The following is a 21541-nucleotide window of genomic DNA, read 5'->3' as shown; positions in this document are numbered from 1 at the left end:
AAAACAATTAGTCTTGCACCTACATCTGTTTCTAATAAAGATGACGCACAATGATTCAACTGTGGTACTAGGATTTATTGTTTCATTCAGTGTGGTGAATTGACATGCACACAAAACGGTTTTTGCTTTCCACAGAGAAATTTAGACCGGTTATATGCTCTACTTTGAATATATGATATGATAGTATTTCAATATAAAAATTAAAAAGATATTTTTGCCAAGTGATAAGTACCATATAAAATGTATAAATGCAGTAAAAAATATAGGTACGAAAATCTTTTTCAAATGATCAGTAGCATAAAGCACAAAACCAGCAGACTCGAGTAGTTCTTTGTTATAAAATGACCAGAATTCAATTTCACACTAGTTCAGACCGGTTAGCTGCTGGTTCACCAAGCGAGATAATGCAAGTCTTGCTCACCAGCATCTAAAACATATGTGTGTCTTAAATATAGCCACATGCCTAACGTTACAACAGCACATCTTGCAACAGGCGATAAAAAAACCTCAGTAACATTTTTACAATCCTCAGAATGGAGTCCATATGCAACAACATTTTATGCAACTCTTAAAAACAAAGTGATTTGAGAGGGTGGGAGAATACAAATCTTGAAATATACACCGTAAATTAACTCGCATATGGTGCATTTGCCGAGAAACATAAACTTGAAAGAATGTTTTCAAAACCAACTTACAAACATCCGAAGTATGAAATCTGACCTAGCCAAGACTAAAGCTGTCCAGTTCAAACAGGCAACAGAATATCCACAACCGTATCCCATGGAGCACGTCTTGATAATTATTCTCATAACACTCAAAGGTTTTTACATTCAATAACGTTTCAAGGCTTTGATGACCTTGTTGATGATTCAAGGAAGAGCTCAGCTAAAATCACACGTTCAAATTCAACTAACACAAAGTTCCACAATATGTGTAATGTTGCTTCGTCATGTGATTTTATCAGAAGGCAGATGGAGTGTCAAGAGGTTTATGACTCATAGTACTGTCGGTCTACTCTCTTTGTGACCGTGGTGCCGGACACGACTCCCCTCTGCACCATCTCCACCTGCCGGGTGATGGAACCACCGCTCGACTCTGTGACGTGTCTGCTCGACATCATCATCATGCCCTCTAAACACACACACACACAAACGGATAGCGTTTGGAATACACGTTTATATGAGATATAACAATCAATGTGTTGACAGTTTGGTTGCATTGAGTGTATTTTATGAGCGGTGTGATGTTACCTGGAGACACAAAGGGTTCTGAGAACATTGTGTGTGTTGTCATTTCTGTTGGTAGGTTGAAAACTTCCCTCCTTGTAACTGATTGACTGCTAAACTGAGACATGGAGCCTGGGAATAGAAAAAATAACAAGGTTTCATTTTCCTGTTTAAAGACAATATGAAGCATCATGAAGCAACATTTAATTTTTGTTTTGTAAAACAAAATGATGTACATGTAGGGTGCTGTACACGTAAAAGTAGACTATGATATACTCGGTTAATTTTATCAATATTAAGTAAATACCTGATCTTAGAAATAAGAAAAGTTTATGCATTTTGATAAAACTAAACTTTGTTTTTGTTGTTTTAAAATTTTAAACAGCGATGCTGGTGTAATAATCTCCGTACCTCCATCTTGAGATTCTATGGTGATGATTCCCTCTCTCTCCGGTCCAAAGCCCTGTGTGGTCTGGGCTTGAACTTTGAATTTGTACGGCATGTTTTCTTTTAGGTCAGACACAGTCAATGACGTTGCAGCGTTGCCATTCACCTGGAAGGACCGAAGATCTCCTGCAATGAAACCGATGAAGTCTTAGCAGACAAGCTTCGGAACAAACCACTTAATGTATTTCTATAAATTCCAGAGAATCCTTTCTTTTAATCATCTGACCTCCACTGTGCAGCTGTTCGCAGGTGACCACATAGCCCAGGATATCTCCGTTGGGTTTACGGGGTTTCTCCCAGTTCAGCTGAAGGGTGTCTGGACTCAGAGCCGTGAAGACCAGAGGTCCTGGAGCACTTGGTGTGCTAAGAGTAAATGGAGACCCTGTAGACACACAACCCATGTATCCCATGAAACTTTGCCAGAGGATCTCATTTGAGGATTATGGGTAATTTAATAACCAGGAACTCAGCAATTATACAACTTATAACTTCACGCAAAATGTCAAAACAAGAAATGGAGGTGTGGTCACCTGGCATGGGGCTAAGTGGACTCTTGGGATCGACGGCAGATTCAATGGTAATGACTCCCTCTCTCTCAGAACCCCAGCCCTCCCGACTCTGGGCTTTTACTTTGAAGACGTAGGACTGGTTGGGAAGAAGATCCTGCACCACCACAGAGTTCTGTGCTGGATTCTTCACCTCAATACGTTTTATCTCACCTATTGAAGAAGAATATTAGCTTTCTTCTAACTTTTGTTTGTCATTGCATAAAGACATTCTTCTGTAAAGGACATTAGCATTACTTACTTACCTTAAACATAATGTATTGCTACATTTCAACATTGGGGTAAGTAAAAGATTTATAGCTATAGCAACCATCAGCATCATCATTCTGGAACGTCCAGCAATTTAATTCAGTGTACTCGCCTCCATTGATAAGCTGGTATAGGACACAGTATCCCAAAACATCTGTCTCGCAATGAGGCTCCTGCCAGCTCACTTTGAGGGCAGTGGGTCCCAAAGCAGAGAACACCAATCTGCTGGGAGTCTCAGGAACGCTGGGGTTTATGCGAGAGTCTGAGGGCACAAGTGGTACAGATGGTACAATGTCAAACCACAGACCAAACAATTGAATTTCGCAGCTGCAATTTTTATTGGTACACCAGCGGGAAAACACCTGGGCATTAGCTGGTGCTGTGTAAGTCGGCAGGTTTTTTACAGTTCAAATAGGGTTTTAAAAGTATGTTGTTCAGGTGCTGATTGGTCACGGTGTTGAGGAGGAGTACAGTATTTAAAGCTGGAGTTTCCAAGTAGCTTCCCCAATACTTACTGATTCATTCCTGAATCACTCACCGTGAAGAACCATATCCAGGTTCTGCAACGCATCGTTGATATCCTCAGATTGGGTACGAGTTCTGGAGCTCATGCTGTAGTTGGTGGTTGTACTCTGGCTGAAGCTAGAGACCCCTGAGAGGCAGCCAAGCCATGGCAGGGTGGGGCGGGAAATGATTGGCAGGCAGCAGATGCAGTAAAAGTGTAGATAACGGAAGAAAAACGGAGAGCGGGAATGAAGCGAGAGTCAGCCAGGGGTTCTTGCCAAAAGCTGCACCTTGCAAGCCATTATATCAAAGAAATGTATGTGCACATGGATCTGACTTTACCGATATTGTCCAAAAATCCACCAGACAGGTTTCCCATGACGATGGAGTCTCTCACACCATCATTGTCTGTGTAATGCCTATTCTCAGAACGTTTCCTCAGCGTCACCTCATCTCTGAGGAGTCCCCCATCGAATCTGTGAGTGGTTGAGCCCCCTGATCAAGACAAAATAACAACGCTTGTTATGTACTTTTTAGAGCTTGACAGACCCTGGTTACTCTGGACTTGTTGGAATGTGTTCCACAGAAGCAAGTTATTTGAGTTCAGTGAATTTAATGCTTATAGAAACAACAACAATATACCTTTGCCAGAAATGTACGTCGTTGTGCTGCTGTGATTGGTCCCAGCCGGACGAGGTATGGAATGGCTGTACGTGGATGACGAAGAGCTGACGTTGCGCGACAGAGAACTGCTTCCTCCAGGGAACAAGAAGTTTTGGTCCCATTTTCCGTTTATAAGCTGATCTGTATCAACAGATGAGAGAACAGACAACATCACAAATTAGCATAACAACCCCAGATGAAGAAAATTAGTACAATGTTTCCGTCAATAAATGATCACCCCAGAGGACAGGCCTACAACGGCTCAAGTGCAGTCCTTAACTGACCAAAACTGCTGCAGCCAAAAGAAAGCTTTCATTTCAGAAGAAACCATTTTTTACAGTATAGCAATGGAATTAGCAGGCTTATTCTTCAGCCCAATTTCTGACTTGCCTAAATCGTGCACCAACATTAAGCTCTCTGAGACAAGCCAGTCAAGCCACTTCAATAACACAGCATTGGGTTGACGTTGGGTGTGGTTGGCATGCTGTCTGCCAGGGACAGGTCTTCACCTTGTGGCAGGGCCTCTTTGTCTGGGCTCGGGCAGTCGGGGATGATGTCAGCAGGCAGTTTCCAGGACACTTTACGGAGATCCAGGTCCGAACCAACTAGCTGGACATGCTTCCAGCGTGAACCTTCAGTATTCATGTGGGGAAGCAAGCAAGGGATAGAGGATTTGCAGGCTGTCTGTTCTTAAATTCGGACAACATTCACTCACCCTCATGTCGTACCAAACCTTTTCATGGAGCACAAAACGACACGAGGGTTTGGAATGACCTGCGAATGAGTGAATGATGACAGAATTTTAATTTCTGTCCTTTTAATTGGCAATAAAGGTAAGAAGAAAAGGGATAGCCATTGTCTTCTGAGGCCATTGATGTTGCGATTTCTACTTCTGTTAGCAAGACGAGCTAAATCAACATCTGATCTGACATCATTTGTGTCACTCCAACAAGGCTTGTGTCCTCAACACCACTGCACATGTTCAACTCTTTGAACCCAACACAACCATTAACTTCAACCTTAATGAAAGCCCAGTCACCAATTCTGATGTCTTCAGTGAAAAGTGGCTTAAAAAGAATCTTTCAGTTTCGTTGGGCACTGCATATAAATGATGTAAGGACATCATCCTTGTATGCTAGATGAACGCAGACCATAAACATGTCTACCACTGACCAAGACGTTTGGACAGGTTAAAGCAGCATGAAAAAAACTTTTAAAAGCTTTCCACCTAGATCCTCTGGCATGCAACAAGAACTGGCAAGTTTCAGACAGAAGTCTTTTAACCTTTTCTGTGTTTAAGACTACATGGGTTAGTCTTCATATACTTGTGCTCATGTTCCCCAGCAACTAAGTGGACATTGTTAAAAGTCACAATATAAGACACCCACCGTCAGTCAGGTCCGTCACACTTGGTCTCTGGCTGCTGGTTGGAGATCGTAGTACTTCATTACTGTACATCAGGTAGCTGTCATACTCATCACCAGCTTCTGCATCCACAATGGGAATGTCTGGAATGATGGGAACTGTAGGATGGAGACAAACCAACAAAAAATGCCATCAATCCACGTGTTACATCTGATACAAGGCTCACAACTTTATACTCCACGCGTAGTATTTTAATAAATAACCATGAAGGTTAATACGTTAATGTATAGGTCTTCTTAATGTGCGATTTAAAACAATCACCTATTAACCGTAATGCTTACTCATTTAATGGATAACCATGGAGAATACTATAAGTGTGCAAGCCTTATTTTTTCTTATATTAATGCAAATTTTGGACTCCTTGTCCAGATTATTTTTGTTGCACATGGTCCTATAGAATACTTATTAAATGAATTGCTTGATCTAAACTTTGATAAGTGCTTTTCCTATGCTGTCATACATTTACTTCCACAAATGGGGCTGGATTGATTTCAAACTATTGGTATATGAATCGCACCCAAGACATGGTCTTCAAGCGGGTGTGGTTGTTTGGTGTGCACCCAACTTCAGAAGGCATCTTTCACACTAATCCAATGTGAAGGCGCCTTACAACATGTGTGAGCAGTTAAACGTAACCACAGCACCAGTAAACTTTCATAATAAATACAAATTTAGTTTGCTTAAGTTTATTCAAATTCATAACCTTTCATAACTCATTCATTTTTAAAATAATTAAAATTCTAGTCTATAAGCCATGCAAGTTCATACGTTGAAGGTACTGTGCGTTTGTTGGTAAGACACTCACTTGACATGGGTCTGGCAGGCTGTGAAGCCAGGTTGATGGTGGCTTCTTTGTACGGACCCCAGCCCACCTTGTTGCGAGCGCGCACTTTGTAACAGTATGTCTGGGAAGGCTGAAGGTTCTCGATGAGCAGCATCCGCTTTTTAGGGTTATCAATCATCACCTTCTTAGAAGCTCCTTGAGGCTCTGAAGGTACACAATATTAATATACAAAAATCTGAGTATTTAGAATATTTAATAAAATTATGACTTGACACAGATAAATATGTCTTTATTTATTTACTTGTATTCTTAAGTTTTATATATATTTAATTTTTATGTATTTTTTCTTCGTTTAAGCATAAACCTACTTAAATAATCTTTAAACATAAAACTTCTGAAAATAAAACAAAAGTGATTTTGCAGTATAATGAGGTTAAAAAAGTGTAATCTTACTGTTGTCCTCATCGATGGGTGTGTAGATGACCTCATAGGAAGTAATGACACCATTTGTCTCTGCTGGCTCCGCCCAGCTAACTTGAGTGACAGTGGGGCTAATAACATTAAAAGCCAGTCGACCAGGTTCACCAGGAACTGGAATGGTAAAATATGCAGATATTTGTGAAATAAACTTCAACCAGCATCAGTTATTTTCAAAATAACAAGAAAGTATTCCTATTGGTGGAGCTGTAGAGTAGTACAAAATTATTTTACTTGGGGTGTGGTAAAGCACACTAACCCTCTCTTGTAGTGTTTTGGATGCTGGGATGATTATTCAAGACTTTTTTAGACTATTTTAAACAGCAAGCCTCCTAACAGAGAGCCATTGTGGTTTAGCAGCCTGACCAACAACGAACCAGCATGGAAATTATTACTGGTCTTTTTACTAAACACCGTACAAAAGCATGGGTGTTTGAAAAAGTCAAGCAAACAAAGCACAAAACAAAGAAAATGTGGCCGATTTACCATCCTCAAGAGTCTTGCATGGGATTATGTCGCTGTAGTTGCCATCTCCAAGTGAATTGTAGGCACATACACGCATCTCATAATCACAGTAAGGGTAGAGATTGGTAAACTCAGCATTAGGAGACTTTACATCCATCACCTGTGCATCAGCCTCAGGATCTCCATAAATCCAGTACTTCACCTGCAAAACACATGAGTTTACATCTTAGACATGCATGGAACATTTTCAGGTTTACAGAAATATTAAATCCAATATACATCCAGAACTGAAAATTTCTCTAACAATTCACTTTGTGTCCATATGTTTTATCTGCAAACAACATGTCACATTTGAGGCTCTTCAACGCTCTTATTGCTTAAAAACATCTCAAACTGGCTAAACCATTACACTTCATTACAATGTGTAAATTCGAAATGATCAGCTTTTGTAAATTTACACTTTCTATCTAATCAGTAACACGATAACTGGCTCAAGGCAGATTTTGTGCAATGTCTGTTGCTTCACCCTCGCCCTACAAGAGACTGGATTAATGGTATGTTTTTTCTGTCAACAAAAGTCCAAACAAAAAAAAGAGTATGCTAAATATTAAATAATATACAGCACTGTCAAATACAAATTCACATGTTACAGCAGATATCAAATAATGACCTACCCTGTAACCAGTGGCATTTCCACTGGGGTTCCAGTTCACTCGTATGTTTTTAGGACCAGTGGGTACAGCTTTGATGTTGGTCGGGGGGTAGAGACGTCCTCCAGGTGACGCGCCCGTGGGACTCATGTGATCAATTTTCTGGAACTCCTGACTTTTCATATCTCCTAAAATCACGAAATAAAAAAAACATTTATTGTTACCCAATATCTACAGATTAACATCAGTTAGGAGGTTTCAAATCTTCTGTACAACCTGAACAATAAAAATGTTGCGGTTCAGTTTTGTTACAAATCGTTATATATAATAATAATAAAGATGACTAAATCCAAACGCTGTTGTCTCACCTCTACCATCAAATACGTTCACCAGCGTGGTCTTTCTCTCTCCAATGGTTGCATTGGGGCTTGGGTCGTACAGCTCCAGTTGGAACGTCTCGGGTATGACGGATGACGGATATGCACGAGGGTCAATCACAACGTTCTTTTCGGTCTCGCCCGGTCCAAATTTTAGAGGACCAGAGAGGTCGAAGCGCGATGCTTTGTTTGTGCGCCAGTACACGGTGGTCGGACCTTCCTGGTTTCGGGTGCGTACCACAGGGATGGAGTAGATGGGATCCGCTATATTGTAAGTTTGAGTGCTTTTCTTAAACATTACCATACCAGGTTCTGTAAGACAGTAAAATCAGTGAATAACAAAAAAAACTGAACCACAAATGGTCATATGCATTTTAACAGCTGTGTTCTGTCTTGGCCGTGTAAATTCAATGTATAATATGCCAGCTGAATGTTTCTGTGTGCACTAGTACCTCCTTTATCGGCGATGGTGACAGTGGTTCGTGGGTATCGGCCAAGTTTAGCGCCTTGCCGTGGGTTACTGAGATCCATCACAAACTGTTTGACCTGTTTGTCCTCCAGAAGTGCATCTCCCTCCCCGAGCTCCAATAGTTTCACTGGGACAGTCTTCTCCTTCTCACCAGGTCCATAACTCAAATCCCCATCAACTGTGATATAGTCCTGTGTAGACAGGTAAAGGCATGGGAAGAATTATCAGAAAAAGTTTATCAAAAGACTGATGATGAGATGATATTTCATCTAAAAGTACAGTATACATTTTCACCTTGCAACTTCATGCTGTAAGTTATTAAATCAGAACTGGCTTTAAAGGTGAAAGGTTCATAACTGGCTTATGAAATGTAGTGGCATCTAGTGGTGAGGTTGGGAATTACAACCAACGGCTCACTCCACCCCTCCCTTTCGAAGCACTAAAATGGCAGACACAGGACTAAGATGTCGTGACGTTTTCGCTTCTTTGTCGAAGGAACTGATGTATTTACGAAACACAGTCTGGTGATCAGTTTGTCCGGTTAGGGCTACTGTAGAAACAACATGGCGAATTCAAAGCAAGGGGACCCGCGGTGTATGTAGATTGAAATAGCTCATTCTAAGGTAATAAAAACATAACTTTCATTATGTAAGGTATTTATACACATCTGAAGACATAGTTACGTATAATTTTATTGCATTTCTGTCAATAGATCCTTCAAAAAATAATACCTTGTACAGTTAACTTCTCACTTTAATTTTTATGCAAAGGTGACATTAAATCTGTTTTAAAAATGGAAAATAGAATTCAATTGTGTATTTAGGACACTTAATGCTATCAAACAAAAAAATAAATTGAGAAAAAACATGTTGGTTCAGAACCAGTGCCTACAGTATAGAAAAAAATAGAAAAAAAGAAAATGGCAAGGCGAAATAAAATGTAAATTGTATGACTGATTTGCAAAGTTTAATGCATTTGACCTTTTTGTCTTTGGCGGTGAGGTCTCGGGTGCAGTATGAGACCTGTGTTCGTCCATCCTCAATGATCTCACGGCTGATGGGAATGTTTGCCACACCATCCTGCCGACTGAAGGTGTATGATGGCTGCAGGAAGGTAAAGATGCTGCGAGCTGTGATGATCAAATAACACACAAACAAAAATCAAAGATTTGAACATTTCAATGAACATTTGCTTTTACTTACAGAAAAGACAACATCTTACCGTGTTCCTTAATCACAGTGATGTTGACATGATCTTTGCCGATCTTCGCAATTCCAACTGGCACATCTACCGCTTGCACAAGCAGCTCCTTCTTTTCATCATCCTCATCTTTGATAAAGAGTGGAATCCGGACGTCCACAGACTCCACGCCCTCCTGAAACTCTACAGCGCCTGCCGCCTCTACAAGACAAATGAGGTGGTAGATACATAAACATTCAGTTTACATAACCCAAATATTGTACAATCTAACACAAACTAAATAGTAACAAAATGACTGTATCAGTCTGGGAAACGTAAAAAGATGCTATATAAATAAAACTGAAAAAGTTGTACCTCTATCATTAGCTACAGTGTAGTAGCCTGGAACCACTTTTAGGTCACGGAAGTTTCCAGCCTGAACCTGTTTGTCTGTTTGTTTCACAATGTCAAGGTAACTGGAACGCGGGGCTGATAAAACCGTGTCAACAATCGTGTTGTTCTGTCTGTGGGTGCAAAAGAGAATTATTGTTAGGTTTGGAAAGTTTGGAGTCTGAGTTTTAATTTACCATAAAGCAACATTTTTTCAATGTTGGAGTGACATGTAGAAAATCACAGTGGTACAGTATAATTCCAACAATGCAATCGACTGTAGCGACTGTACCTCTTTCCAGAATTTCTTTGTGTCCTGAGGAGAAAGAAAAACAGTACATTAAGCAACACGTCAAAACACAAGACACATGCTCGTCTGAAATGTTTAACCCCAAGGCACAGCCACATCACTTTCTATGAGTCATTAAGAGCAGCCTGGTCTCACCTGAACCTGGTTCTATGCACTGTCTGCGCGCCTGGGATCTGCATGAACACGTCATTGAGCTGTATAAAAAGAACACCGAGGAATCAGCACCCAGGCGTGACGGTTCAGGTGCGAGATGTTATAACTTGCTTTATTGGAAAGCATCACGCATTTATAAACACTCACGTTGTCCTCCACCTCCCGTCTGAGCATGTCTGTTTCCCGAGCATCGGGCAGCGAAAGAGGTTCGGAATACTGCCGGTTCAGACGGAGAGAGACGGGAAATTGTACTGTGGGAAAAATAAAGTATGACGCTGTTGTGCGTGATAAATTCAGCAACTAGATGACAACCAGAAGAGAACTGGGTGACTAGTTAGTTAGCTGAAGCCTTGTTTATACTCACTGGTCTCTTTGGGGTTGGGCTGGATCTGGTTTTGGGGGTGGTTTGGTGGTCGATGAACGTTATCGGTGACTTTCCAGCGCACCACGTCAGTGCTCTTGAGTGGACCGGTGCGCACCATCGGGGTATCCAGATGATCAGAGGTCAACAATGACTGACGTAGCATGTAGTGATCCTCTTTGAATCCCACCATACGACCTGCCAATTGCACACAAAAATGCATCGGTTACACCTTTGACCAATCTTATAACTTTAAAGATTGTAGTATAAAAGAAATAAGATCATTACCACTGCCACAGCAGGGTAGGAGAGCGAGGCAAGCCTGATAGACACAGACAGCAGACGTGAATAAACTGGTATACAATGTTATGAACAATGGAAGTATGTTTGAAGCTATGCTAACTTCGTTTTATTTGTGTGTGCGTGCGTGTGTATGTGTGTGAATACCTTGCAGCAGGCGCAATATTTCCAGCAGCAGAGTAATAGCAAACCGAGCAGGAGCATCAGAAACATTATGAGAGGAATTAACCACAGGAAACCTCCAGGTGGACAGTCTGACACACGGGAAAACAATATGAAAGTCAGTACTTCAGAAGAAACATACTGTAACTAAGGTGGTTCACAATCACAGGGCTTCATACAAGTACTTTCTACAAGCCGAAATTTTGGGTAAAAATTAACATTTGCAAACATCTCACCCCTCTTTTTCTTCACCAGGACATGATGATCTTTGGCCGTGTTTTCTAATGGATAATTCACGGTGTAGTGGTACGTGCAGTCGTCATCTTCATCACGGAAACTACACTTCTCGATCACGTTAGCATCTGTGGACACAAAAGAACTTTAATCAGTCTTTTCATCTACTCACTGCCAGTCAAACATCTGGACAGACTTGACTGTATTTGTTTTTCATTACTCAAAACCTTCTGATCTAAAGGCTTGTGTTTAAAGCTTAAAGAATTTTTGGATTGGGCTAGAAAGCAGAAAAAGAAGTACACATGTGCTCCACATACAAGAATCACGAGTCCGATGCCCATCGAACAGGCCTTATTAACCCTCTGAGGTCTGAAGGTGTTTTGACATGCCTTGATATTTTTTTGACATGCCTTGATATGTTTTTTTTTCAGTAGTTTATACAAAACCTCATGTCTAGTCTCAAATCACTGTATTCAGCACAATATATGCTACAGTAATATGCCACCAACGTGTATGCACATGCTTGCATTTTTGAGAAAATTATGTTTATGCGTGGTTAGCACACAAAAAATGATCGCTGAAGTCACTGAAATAAGGCCAGAAAACACATAAATATCTTAGTTGTACTACAAGTCGCTTTGTATAAAAGCTTATCTGCCAAATGCATACATGTAAATGTTGTCAAAGAGCTGACATGTTATATTTTGTTTAGTCACTACAGTACATAAGCTAGTTCAACTTCTAATTTATTCCGTTAAAAACACAAATGTAGAAAACAATTAGAAAGTAAAATAATAAGAACAGAAAGAAAGACAGAGTAAATGTGTGCTATCGTTATTTGATGTCGTACCATCCTCCAGTTCATCTACCAAGACGGACTGAAATGTACACTCATCACACTTTCTGCCTTTCCTCTCGCCAGTGTTCCAGGCTTGGCACTGAACGCAGCTCCTTTTGGCTTCACACATTCCCAGCTGAGCCTGCAGGGCCAGAGTATCTGCGTCAGGATCCGCACAGTATTTGTTAAATGCACATAACTTATTAAAACTGACAATCGTACCTGGAAGTTGGCTTCACAAGTGAGGCTTAGCTGAAGTCCAGAGTGCTCACACTTACACCGGCCACATATACACTCACCACGGCCATTACAGATACCCTGGTTAATGAAGTAAAAATGTGAATAGAGCTGTTTTTGTAAACGAAAGATGTTTTTATGCTTGTGTGCTATGCTACAGAATTTTTTTTTTTAAGTAAATCAACATTTTTTTGTTTCGACAGGTGATAATTATTGGTGTGTTATGGCTGACAATTGATATGTGACCCTGGACCACAAAACAAGGCATAAGGGTCCATTTTTGGAAAATTAGATTTAAACATCATTTGACAGCTTGTAAGAATATGACAATATTTGGCCAAGATACAACTATTTGAAAATGTGAAATCTGAGGGCGCAAACAAATCAAAATATTGAGAAAACTGCCTTTAAATTTGTCCATTAGAGGCCCTCTTGGAGGCCGTTGCTAAGAAGAAGCAGGTTTGTTATAACGCTTTCTATTGGCTTACCGCTGTAATGACGTTGTGGAGTGGCGAGTGAAGTTTGTAGGTGTATCCTAATGATTTTTGGCACATAAGAAAAATCTATCATTTTAACCCATACAATGTATTGTTGGCTATTGCTACAAATCTACCCGTGCGACGTGACTGGTTTTGTGGTCCAGGGTCACATACAACATTATGAATCAATACTATATCTTATCATTCTCATGTGTATCGCTAAATATAATAAGTGGAAGTTAAAGGTGTGCAAGTTTGCAGGCTTTACCCCTTTGATGTCCAGACATGTTTGGTTGATGGTGGGACAATCACAGGCATCTCCACTCCAGCCAGGCGAACACAAACATTTCCCCATACTGCAGCTGCCACGGTCTGAGACACGCACAGGGGTGATAGGTCACAAACTTTAAAACACACCCAGAGCCTGCAGTACTATGACAACATGTCAAAGCATGTTGTCAAGTAAGATGTACAGTATATCACAAAGACTTCCTTCAGCTAGACTTCACCAGAGTTAGCACAAAAAGTCAATTTTGCTATCGATTCTCACTAACCATTACATAGAAATCCACCAAATCTCGGACACTGAGATTTGTCAAACTCGCAGAAGGGCCCCTCAAACTGGTTGGGGTTATAGCACACGCAGGTACCGCACATGCAGTCTCCCCTGCCAGAACACGGCTCCGTCGTGCCGGGCTTCAAACACAGGGGGGAGTCTTTGGATTCTCCGGCCGAACAGTTACAGAAGGGACCTAGCCTGTGGAGATGGGGTATAAACAAGGGGTGGGGTTATTAACTGCAATATGATTGGGGATAAAAGTTATACAAGGATATACATGTCAATAATACCATCCACTGTAACACTGGCATTTCCCACAAACCACATCTCCATGATTGTTACAGCGTGCTGCATTTTTAGCCGGGGTCTTGATATTAAAGGAGAAACAGAAGTGTGAGATTTTCAGAAAAGACACTGTATGACATGAAGCAGGTTGTTGACATTTATTCAGCATCACCTTTTCACAGTCACATTTTGGACAGAGCACTTCAGTGTCGATATTGAAGGCGGAGCTAAAGGTGGTGGGTTTGACTCGCATAGATCCTGCCCGGTCAGCCAGGTCAGCCTTACACACAGGGTTCTCTCCAACCTGAGTAAGGGCCTTCAGACGGACCTTAAATTTACCCTTGAAAGGGAAGAAACCACAAATGAATGCCTTTATTAAACACTGAAAAGTACTGCAAGATTAGTGTAATTAAAAATGTTAACATTGAAAAAGTACAAATGCAAATATGTAAAGATACTAACGATTTCGCCTGGTTCGACTCTGAAATTCCCAGATTTATTATATTCCCACGTACTGCCGGACTGATAGAGAATTTTAGATTCCAGTGCTTTTGGTTTGTCCTCAAAACGCATACTGATCTTGGAACGAATATTCTATAAAAAAAAGAAAGTTAAACATCATTAATAACCCGATGAAGTAACATCAGGTAAAATCACAGAGAATTTCATTATGAAAACAATTCGCATTCTGTTTTACATTGAAAGCTTTTCTTAAAATGCTCAGAATGTTGGAAGAATCTTCCTGTAGCTGTCCAATTTCAGCAATTGGAAAGTAGTCATACAGTTTCTGCAAAACAAAACAAAAAACGTTGCATTTGTGTCACAGCAGAGTTTAAACACTTCTGTGACTCTGAATTAACATTTTTGCAACAAACCTCGTAGTACGAGTAGGAGTGGTTGGTGATGGCAAAGATTGGGATGATGTTGTGCTTAACCAGAAGTCGCACTAGTGTGGGTATAGATGGGTAATCTTGAAGGGTGTCGTGTGTGTAATGTCCCTCTGGATTCAAATGGCATTTCTCATCGTTACGATCCAAAATACCTGCAAGCACATTGGTACCGTCTGCCTCATAATGAAAAGCAGATTCAGTGGAGAAGACCAGCAAGTGGGTGCTGTGTTCCCTCCAGCCAATCTGAGTCTGTGAAGAGGAAAAATTTAGATCCGAGTCACAATGCTACTAATCACTGTTAGATCATTGGGCATGATATTTTTTATTTAAATCAACAGCTTTCTTTAATTACCTGGCATACGGCAGCTTGTAAAATAGCATCAAATCCCCCCTCCGGGGCATCCAGGTTGCCAGATATTCGCTCCATCTGCAGTATCTGTCTGAAGTAGGTTATGTTGTTGGTGAGAGGGATGATGTTACGAAATGAAAAAGGAGAATCGCTGTCGGGCCACGGCTGCTTTAACCTGAAAGAGATAAAACAAACGAATGTGTGAAGACAAATAATTTGACTCCGATTATTTTGGTGCTGTAAAAGTGTGTTCTTCTCACTTGGATGGTCTCATGTCTGTCTGTGGTTCTGTGACTTTGTCCACAAACTTTCCAAATCCAATGGTGTAGTCATCAGAGATTTCCCCGACAAGTTGAGCTGTGCAAGGTGAAACCAAACGAGTTAATATCCAAACATCATCAAGTTTATTAGAATTAAATAATCCTCACAAAACTTGTCACACTACATACACAAACAACATTAAAAAAGAATTCTAGTAACCACATTTTTCACTGCCCTTCTCCCTCACCCAGCTGGTCCCCCATTCTCTTCAGGTTGGCCAGATCGTCAGACATCGAGTTAGAGAAGTCCATGAGGATGTAGAGATCCAGAGGACCACGGGACGGCTCAAAGACCTCCATCTCCACCTCCTTCTCCTCACCGGGGAGAAACGTCATGAGCATCTTCTGAGGAGCCACCTGTGGCAGCTTCAGCATCTTGTCGATCCGCTGGTTCTGATAAACACACACAGATGTGAGAATGCATGCACACACAAAGCCATCTGTGATATGTGGGCCCAGGCCCACAGAGACTGTCGAAACGAACCCTTTGCATTTCTTTGGTGCTCTCAACTGTTACCAGCAGCTGACACTTATGGGCATCCAAGTTGGCCTTCAAATCACACCGATCATACATGAAATTCTAATAAAATAAAACACACACACAAAACATGAAAACGTGTTTGTACATTCTCATTAAAACATGGAAACATTCATTTTTGGGTGAACTCATATGGGTGAAGACAAATAACCAAAAACACAGAAAATATGTATGAATTTAGTAAGTCTCACATCATCAGAACAGTATGAACATCCTGAGCCGATCTGGATACAGCCTGAGCAGGTTTTGGTCCTGGCAGCTGTACAGTGATTCACTATAGGACACACAAGCGTGTGTGAAACCACATTCTACAGTCAGACTGCAAGATCATTCTTTATAATCTTTGAGCACTTCACAAGACATATGGACATGTTTTACCAATGCTTGCAAAGTCGAAAGTGTCCAAGTACGTGTTGTCTTCGTTCTAAAACCTAATAAACTACTGCCTATAAAGCATTTTGATAAGCACATCAGTACAATTATTATGTGGCACAATATGGTATTTATTGAATACAAAAATGCATTTCATAAATGCCACTTGGTGTGTTTTTTATTTAATATAATTGTAAATATAAAATAGGGAGATTTTATGTTCTTATCTTTACATGGGCTGAAGTCAAACGACTGCAAACTGATATTTCCCACAAAATCATAATTTATGAATCAATATTTCTAGAGATGTGCCACCGATATATCGGCAAATAATTGGTATGGGTCGATAAAAGCAATTTTTCACACTATCGGCCGATAGTTTAAAAATAGCCAATTATTAGGGCCGATATATCCTGTCAATCAAAAGAGGACAGAAAAATGCAATGAATTTGTGCTATGTATATAGAAAATGTTAAGAAGCATCACCAGTTTGATGTTCAATATCATGACATCTTTATATCAATATCATATATAGTCATTATATGAATTAATAACATTCAGAAAGTTAGGAAATATTAATTTAATCTTCTATCGGTGGAGAAATTTAGTATCGGTGCATCTCTAAATATTACCATTGCAAATCAAATTATTTTATTTTGAACCCAAAAAAGTTGAATTGCAGCTTCTAAATAATTGCGGTTACAATTTATATTTATACAATTGTATACAATTATGCGGTTATATTTGCAAATGTCTTTAATGAAAACTACACTTAAATTAGTCTTATTAAGTATCTAAGTTTATGTTGTAAAAGTGCTTGTTGTGGAGATTTAAGGTGTGAGGGATTTCCCACCGTCATTAGCGTGGCTGGATGTGACAGTAAGCATGAGAATGGTGATCCCCACAGCGAGACGCAGCGCCCATCCTCCCATTGCAGTCTGAAACATACATAAAACTTACACATAAAACAAGCAACAGCACAAATAGCACACACATATTACAGACACTTAAACATGGTCAACCAATAAGTAAAATAATAAACTTGAGGCTTGCAAGACACATGCCTTGATGAATACCATAACAGAAGCAGAAAGTACTTCAACACTAACTCTGTCATTTGAACTAAGACACACTGCAGACCCTTAAATCTACATCGTAACTTATTACACCTATTAGGCTATTAGAGACCCACGTCCAGATCCTAACTACAGATAGGAGAATAGCGTGCCATGACCTCAGCTCTGGAGTATTAGCACTAAAACACTTAAAAACGGAGGAAGAAATGTGATCCACCTGCCCGATATCACTTTCACCCTCTCTCTGAAAACATCAAATGAAAGCTGAGCCCATTTCACCCTCCATAAAGCTCCATTCTGACTGTGAAGAACAGAAACAGACCAACAATTCCTCAGGAATTCGGCCCATAGTCTCTACAGATGGAGAGGACTTAAAGGAGAAAGAGAGAGGCGATACTTATGTCAACTCAGACAGTGGCCCATACATTTCCAAACTAATGTTGTTTTTTGTTCTGTTACTCATGGCACATGAACTTGAACATTCTCACCTACACCTGTTCATATTTTGACCATCACTGGTATTTCTCTCCAGGATGAGAAAACGCACTCTTTTATAAACATGACTGCACCTGAGATCTAAACATACTTTAACACGCTATTGTGAACCTGATCTGGGCAGCGTTAACCTCACAAACTAACAGATAAATCATGTTGAGTCATATGTAAGAAAAATTACTGAACATAATTCAAAAATTCCCAACACAAGAATATAGGGTATTTTACGTAATTATTTGTGTTAATATTTAAGACTCACACAATCATTAGTCCATAAGTACACAATGTGCATGCTTATATCTTTGAATCAAATGTTTGGAGCAAGCCTTAGTGTAATAACTTTACCAGTAACGTTCTTAAAGTTTCTTAAAGTCAGAAACAAATACAAATGTTAATCGATCTGAGAGCAAAAAAGAAACGTATGCATCATAAACAAACAACTGCCACAATATTTATAGAATGAGCTAGACACAAAAGCGATTTATCTTTACAGTCGCACAGTTGCAATTGCATAACACACAAAAAAACTCATCCTGGTGCAATCCCTGATAAAGACCATTTCTTATGTGATTTCTTATTCAAAACGATTTTATTATGCAAAACTTTTGATTTAAAAAAGGATTGTAAGATGATGAAGAACAAAGCGAATGGGTGCATAATTCTCTTCACTATAGAGGTCAAACTTCAAGAGTGAAAACAGTTACTCTTTAAAGGGCTGGTTCACCCAAAAATGAAAATTCTGTCATCATTTACTCACCCTCAGATTGTTTCAAACCGGTATACATTTCTTTGTAACACACAGGACGAAATTTGGAAAAACTTCAGTTCTCGCCCCCATTGACTCCCATAGTAGGGAAAATAAATACTATGGGAATCAAAGATCTGACATTCTTCTAAATACCTTCCTGTGTGTTCAGCAAAGAAATTTATAAAGGTTTGGCACAATCTGAGGGTGAGTAAATAATGACAGAATCTTCATTTTTGGGTGAAGTATCCCTTTAAGATTTTTTTTTATTTCAACAGCAACAAATGCAGCAGAAAAAAACAAACAAAAACAGAAAGACGGCAGCAAGAAACAGTACAGAAGAGAGAGAAAACGTTCCAAAAGAGCTTGCAAATAGATAGTTAACCTCACAAACCTCTTAGTCTGCTGTTTCCCAGTCCAAGTCCCAGAGTCCAACCAGCAGCAACAACCTCTCGAAGAAAATCCTTAATTCTTTGCCTACTGTCCAATGTTTAACCAAAGAGAGAAAACAGGTTTTCCACTTGTTTTTTTACAACTCCAAGAATAAGGTAACTTCGTGTTCTTGCTGGAAAAAGTCCCCCACTAAGCCCCTCTGTGCTGCAGAATACTGTCTGAATATAGACCTCAGATTTTGCTTGTGTTTAAGAGTGAACATGTGTCTGGTCTCTAAAATTAAATCCCTCCTCTCCGCTCAAGTGGCCCAGGTGTTTTACGGCCACACCCTTCCTTTCTTTCTTCTCACTTTGTGAGGTAACACAACCTCTCCACCTTCACTTCTGCCCTGTCGCTTGATTGCTCCGCACATTAACATTCCTTCAGCAGCACCATGACCTGTGTTAACTTGAGAATGACAGGTCATAGCTCCTCCCTGAAGGTTGAGAAACAGAGAGAGAAACAGAGAGCCCTGCCCTGGTTAACCTCTAACAGGGAGTGGCAGGCAGATATATTGCCTACAGGGTACAAAGAATCATTGCTGCACTTTTTTATGCACTTACACACAGGCATACGCAGGTAGACACGTACAAACACAAGCCTGGCTATGCTTGAATGCAACGAGAATTGTTTCTGGTAGCAACCAACTAAACTTGTGATGTGCAATAAAAACAATCTGACCAGTTTCACAAACACAAAAGCTCACACACAGCATTTCCTTTGAAGTCTTGCGAATGTCGCTGCCCCAAACATGTTCCATAATTCAAGAGGGAAAGAGAGAGAGAGAGATAAAACTGTGTCGGCATTTGAAAAGGGAAAGTTCCTGTTCGGCAGGAACAAAGCAATAGCTTTATCTCCATTCCAGGTGACCTCTCCCAGACCAGCTAAAACAGTGGATTAGACACCAGCGGAAAGACTAAAAGAGAAACAAGACCGAGACAGTTGGACGGTTCAGAACCAAAATATCTCAATTATTTATCATAGACATCAATGTGATTGAACTGAGAGCAAATGGAAACTTTTGTTGTAAGTCTCCTGTGTTTCAGATATTTCTCCTGAGACAAAGACCCAGATATCTCACAAATCTCTGACAATCTCGACAATGTCAAACTGATTTTAGATTTGCCACATCTACAGTCAAAAGTCCATGTTTTTGAAGATTTCAATATGAATTTATCATTTCTCAAATGCAGATTATTTTACATCTATAACGTGCATTCATTTTACATCTCCATAATCCTTATGCATTTTATCAATAGTCTCATTTGTTTCTATTTCTATTTCTCCAAGACAATAGTAGGAGAAACGTCAGAGACTAGACAACAGAGAACTCCATAAAATCCAAAAAAGCAACCTCTGAGCAATTTTTTCCTCTGGGAAGGCCTTATTGCAATAAAAGCACTGGTGGAACCATGGGAACCACAATCCCACTGGAGAGATGCATGATGCTAAGCACACAATGAATCAGAAACAAGGTGTGTCCTTCCCAAAGTTACAATCAGACTCACTGGCACAGAGGGAAACTTTATAAAGGGATGTGTGTGGTAAATCAGTCCCTCGGGAGACTGGATATCAAAAATGTTCCAAGTGCATTTCCTCACTTGCATCACAGTTTCGCATTTATAATAGTTTTAAATCAAGTGTAAGTTTATGGTTAACTGAGATACTTGTATATACCAGTCCTTTTGAACATTCTTACAATTAATTTCATCTTCGCAAATATGCGTTTTGCAGAAACGAGAGCAAAATCAAACTTAATGCATGATAAAGGCAATAAATACCCAAAGACATTTTTTTTAATCTTAAATGTATGTCTGCATCCAGTATTTTTCAGTAAACTGCAATGTAAGTTTCCAAAATACACATTGCTTTTTAGCGGTCAAGAACATTTTTCAGGATTTCCCTTCCAAAAGAAAATCACCAGGGTAACAACAGTTTCCGCCAAACATTTTTTGTTATTGTAACAAAATAGTTTTATAATAATGTAGGATCTGCTTCAAATAGTCCAGGAAGCTCTCGGAGTCTGTGTCGTGTTTTCATTTATACACTATAATGGGATGAGTAATATCAACCATAGTTTTGCTCTAACGTGCTTATAGTATTTTGGCAGGTACTGCATGGTTAAATATTTGCAAGCACATGGGTCGTGCACCCCTGAACATATAAAAATGATTTATAAATATGTTGCACAACTTATTTATTCAATGTCTCCGAAGTAAATAAACGTCAGTACTGCTATAGCGGTCTATCGTTTACCTCACGATTTCTCTCGACACATGCGACCACCCACCAGACATAACTTTAGAAAAGCTCTTAACTTTGTTTAAAAACATTCACATGTTGAGCACAGAAAGTATATCTACAAGCAAAAGTGAATTTAACTTACTTAACAGACAAGCTCCGATGGCGCGTGAAGTCAAACTGGTCCTCAAAACTTAGTGAGCTGCATAACTTCAACATCACAGGAGCGACTCTCTTCACAATGACTGTGTGTCATACTTAAAACATTCATGTTTTTTAAAATCACATTTTCCA

At 39.8% G+C, this 21541-nt stretch overlaps 1 protein-coding gene across 4 annotated transcripts; it reads right to left on the bottom strand.

Annotated features, from left to right (window-relative positions):
* Positions 1-54: 54 nt before the first annotated feature.
* Positions 55-21508, bottom strand: itgb4 (integrin, beta 4). 4 transcript variants are annotated; one of them, XM_057356113.1, is made up of 42 exons: positions 21393-21508; positions 17112-17196; positions 16078-16160; positions 15833-15928; positions 15537-15741; positions 15289-15385; positions 15032-15203; positions 14665-14928; positions 14487-14576; positions 14252-14383; positions 13962-14129; positions 13795-13871; positions 13500-13702; positions 13214-13317; positions 12452-12547; positions 12242-12371; positions 11394-11519; positions 11143-11249; positions 10984-11017; positions 10699-10893; positions 10482-10585; positions 10317-10375; positions 10164-10187; positions 9857-10005; positions 9524-9703; positions 9283-9431; positions 8286-8493; positions 7825-8145; positions 7481-7644; positions 6828-7008; positions 6318-6455; positions 5886-6068; positions 5044-5178; positions 3635-3796; positions 3335-3487; positions 3027-3140; positions 2601-2750; positions 2204-2392; positions 1900-2055; positions 1638-1799; positions 1251-1358; positions 55-1131 (listed from the first exon to the last, which is right to left on the bottom strand). In XM_057356113.1, exons 2-42 carry the CDS (start codon positions 17188-17190, stop codon positions 989-991), a joined length of 5790 nt encoding a protein of 1929 aa, XP_057212096.1. In that variant the 5' UTR covers positions 17191-17196; positions 21393-21508; the 3' UTR covers positions 55-988. The 4 variants fall into 4 exon arrangements, with proteins under 4 accessions (XP_057212096.1, XP_057212095.1, XP_057212097.1 ...); XM_057356112.1 differs by lacking the exon at positions 21393-21508 and adding an exon at positions 18969-19360; XM_057356114.1 differs by lacking the exons at positions 3027-3140; positions 21393-21508 and adding an exon at positions 18969-19358.
* Positions 21509-21541: the final 33 nt, after the last annotated feature.

Source organism: Triplophysa rosa, linkage group LG17 (assembly GCF_024868665.1).
Source record: "Triplophysa rosa linkage group LG17, Trosa_1v2, whole genome shotgun sequence".
NCBI lineage: Eukaryota > Metazoa > Chordata > Actinopteri > Cypriniformes > Nemacheilidae > Triplophysa > Triplophysa rosa.
The sequence above is the reverse complement of the archived record's forward strand: the minus strand, read 5'-3'. Positions and strand labels throughout refer to the sequence as shown.